This window comes from Cygnus olor, chromosome 1 (assembly GCF_009769625.2).
Source record: "Cygnus olor isolate bCygOlo1 chromosome 1, bCygOlo1.pri.v2, whole genome shotgun sequence".
NCBI classification, from domain to species: Eukaryota; Metazoa; Chordata; class Aves; order Anseriformes; family Anatidae; genus Cygnus; species Cygnus olor.
The window spans coordinates 87,943,750-87,947,110 of record NC_049169.1 but is presented as its reverse complement, the minus strand read 5'-3'; the positions used below and the strand labels follow the sequence as shown (position 1 = coordinate 87,947,110).

The 3,361-nt window shown below is 50.6% G+C and overlaps 1 protein-coding gene across 1 annotated transcript; it reads left to right on the top strand.

The window, feature by feature from the left end:
- The first annotated feature begins 688 nt into the window (after positions 1 to 688).
- Positions 689 to 1,729, top strand: LOC121072501 (inositol 1,4,5-trisphosphate receptor-interacting protein-like 1). The gene has a single exon (XM_040562156.1). The coding sequence runs from the start codon at positions 689 to 691 to the stop codon at positions 1,727 to 1,729; it is 1,041 nt and encodes a 346-aa protein (XP_040418090.1).
- Positions 1,730 to 3,361: the final 1,632 nt, after the last annotated feature.

Here is a 3,361-nt window from a genome sequence, read left to right as displayed (position 1 = left end):
TACATCAGAATGACGTGTTTTGTCAGTCCCTGGAATGCATGGTCACAGTTCCTAATTGCATATGGACAAGCTTTGGAAGGCCAAAGCTTGGTGCCTGCTGTCTCTGATACAGACACAAGGGTAGCTGTGGCTGGGTACCATCTGTGCCCAGAGAGAGTGACTGACCCTCACCAGTCCCATCTCACAGCAAGAGCAACAGCAGGTGGCTCCCCTGGCATATCAGCCTCTGGAGGTCACCTGGTGAACCTGCCCTTCGCAAGCAAGGCCACCTACAGCAGGCTGCCCAAGACCATGTCCGGATGGCTTTTGACTGTCTCCATTGTGTGACTCCACAACCTCTCTGAGCATCCTGTGCCAGTGTTTGGTCACCCTCACAGTAATACACGCACATCCTGATGTTGTGAAGACAGAACTGCCTGTGAGAAGAAATGAAAACGGAGATGTGTGTGTTTGGGGGCAGGGAGGGGGAGGAAGAACAAAACAAACAGAGAAGAAAGAAAGGAAACGAGCAGGTGAGAGGAGAGAGGAGAGGTGAGGTGGGGGGGATTGCTGTGATGCAGCTGTGGTGCCTGTGACAGCACAAAGTACGAGTCACAGCAAGGGAGCTGTCATCAGGGCCAGCAGCAGGCAGCGCCACCACACTGTGGCCTTGGCCGTCGGTGAGTGCGGTTCGCACCTCCTGCAAGCCATGGCTCGCCTGATCTTCCTCGCCCTGGCTGTGCTGGGCATTGCCCAGAAGCCATGGCTGGTGAACGATCATCTGGATGCAGATGGGTGCGAGACAATGCAGCAGTATGCAGAGCAGCTGATTGAAGGCATGGCTCGGCTGGTGCAAGAGATGGAGGAGAGGAGCCAGGAGCAGAGGGGGGTGGCCCTGGGAGCTCTGCTCTTCACTTCATTGAAGCAGTGGCAGCTCTGGGCCTTGGTTGAGCTCCTTGTCCTGATCTTTGGGCTCTGCCGCTGGCTCAGGAAACGGAGACGTGAGATGGGCAGCAGCAGCGAACACGGCAGCTCTACAAGGAAGGAGGAGGAGGACAATGATGACGCAGACGAAGACAGCGACGCTGATGACAGCTGGGATCTGGGCAGAGTCTGGGCCGATAGCACCCAGTGGCCGGCGCCCTACATGGCTGACAAGTGCAAGGTGGTGGAGGAGCTGGTGGAGGAACTTCTTGGTGCCTGCCGAGGACTGTCCAGGAACTGCCTCTTCAACCCACGGCTGCAGCCGGCCATCGGCGTGGGCTGCCTCTACGAAGGCTGGAGTGCCCGGGAAGACAACGTCCTCTACCGCCTGCTCGCGCCCCTGAGGCCTCCACCCGGGCACGCCTTCCACCCGGAGCTGGGCGCCGATGGGGAGACGCCAGCAAAGAAGCCCGGCCTGCGCGTGGAGCTGGAGTGCGCCTGCACGAGGGAGAGGCTGGTGGGGGACATGCTGTGCTTCCTCCACCACCCCGAGGACGAGCTGAGGAGAAGACAGGAGCCCAGCCTGCTACGCACCCTCTGCAGTGGCTCCTACCTGAATGTGGAGAAAACCACCCGCTGGTTCCAGGCCTTGGTGAAAGCAGCCTGGGAGCTTCTGCCGCAGTCGCACCACTGCCGCCTGACGGTGCTGCCCTCCCGCCGCTCCTGCAAGATCAAGCTGGCCAGCGCCTCCAAGAGCACCCTCTCCATCGAGTTCACGTTTGGGGTGCAGATAGATGACTCGGACTCCTTCCTGAGCCTGGAGTAGGCCGTGGAAGGCTTCACCAGCAGCACGGCGCCGCTGCACGACACCAGTTTCTCCAGCAGCACAACAGAGACACCTGTTAGCAGCGGGCAGTGACCACCCAGACCCTTGGAGAGACTCCGTTCCATCCTGGAGCTTCAGCCTATGCAGAGGCCAATAAATTGGTCGTGTTAACGTACACTCTGTCCGCATTTGTCTGTGCAGCACTTTTTTTTTTGACATTCCCCCTGCTCAAGCAAGGCCACCTAGAGCAGGCTGCCCAAGACCGTGCTCAAGATGTGGTAATGACATCATAGAATACGCTCACATCCTAGAATCATTAAGGTTGGAAAAGACCTCCAAGGTCATCTGGTCCAACCATCATGCTGCCACCAATATCACCCACTAAACCATGTCCCTAAGCACCACGTCCAACCTTTCCTTGAACATCCCTAGGGACGCTGACGCCACCACCTCCCTGGGCAACCTGTTCCAATGCCCAACCACTCTTTCCAAGAATAAATTTCTCCCAATTTTATAGTTTATACACCAGAAGTTTCATGGTGTGTACCACAATGGGGATTTTAAAAGCAACTTAAAAGCATAGAGTAGAAGACCTTTCCCCTACTTTATGGAAACTGAAACACACATCCAGCAACACATCAGAAGAATCTGAAGTCATGCTTGAGACATGGGAAGAACGGGTCATTCTATAAAGCCTGGATATTCTTACTTGTGACAATTTATAACAACCCCAGTTGAAGGTCCGATTTGTGTAACATGTTTAAACAAGTGCCTTTGTTTTTTCTTTTAAACCTGGTGTTTCCCTGAAAAAAGACTTTTCAGTGACTTTCTTAAACATATTAATTGCATACCTGCAACATTCATCATCATTTTAGGCATTTTGCTATATATTGTAAAGAAATGGTGTCATGTGCCCTTTACAGTCTATGTAATGTTAGCAACAGATGCTAAGTGTCACAAAACATGATAAAAAATAAATAAAACAAAACCAGAAAATAATTACAAACATAACCTAAGAAAGTTGGCTTTTTGCTTTTACTGTTTTCAGTGGGACAGTTCATATACCAAAGAGCTCTTTAAGTAGAAAAAATATATCTTTTTACGGAGACAAATATTTATAAACAACTTGGGTGGGCTCCAGGAAGGAATATTCTATACTAGTCCAAAGAGGTCTCAGTTCTTCAAACTCTTAATCACTGCAGGGTCCCACCCAGCTCTAGCAGGATCTGGTTCCCAGCTACTTACATAAGTTTTCATTTTCACAAGGTAATTTCCCTAAATAAACTCTGACTTATGGTTCATAGTGATCAGGCTCATGATGGTAAAGCTCGTTAAGCCTGGCTGCTTGAGGTCATAGCCATAACTCTATACCCAGGCATGAAACTCTGTAAATGTCTTATATATAAAAGCACTTTTTCCAGGTGGAGAAAGACAGTACTGTGCTAGGGCAGCAATATCCACGTAGGTATTCATCTCTTGACTTCTCTTGTGAGGTTTCATTCTACAGTTAAGTGACTGGCCCCTGTTGCCAATCTGTAATTTAACAGTTACAAACACAAGAATATAATTTTACTTTGGGGGAAAGAAACAAAAACAACATTAAAAAAAACAAAACCTGCTACTAGAAAATGG

Coding starts and splice junctions, on each gene's coding strand:
- LOC121072501 (XM_040562156.1), top strand. CDS start 689: ATGGCTCGCCTGATCTTCCTCGCCCTGGCTGTGCTGGGCATTGCCCAG.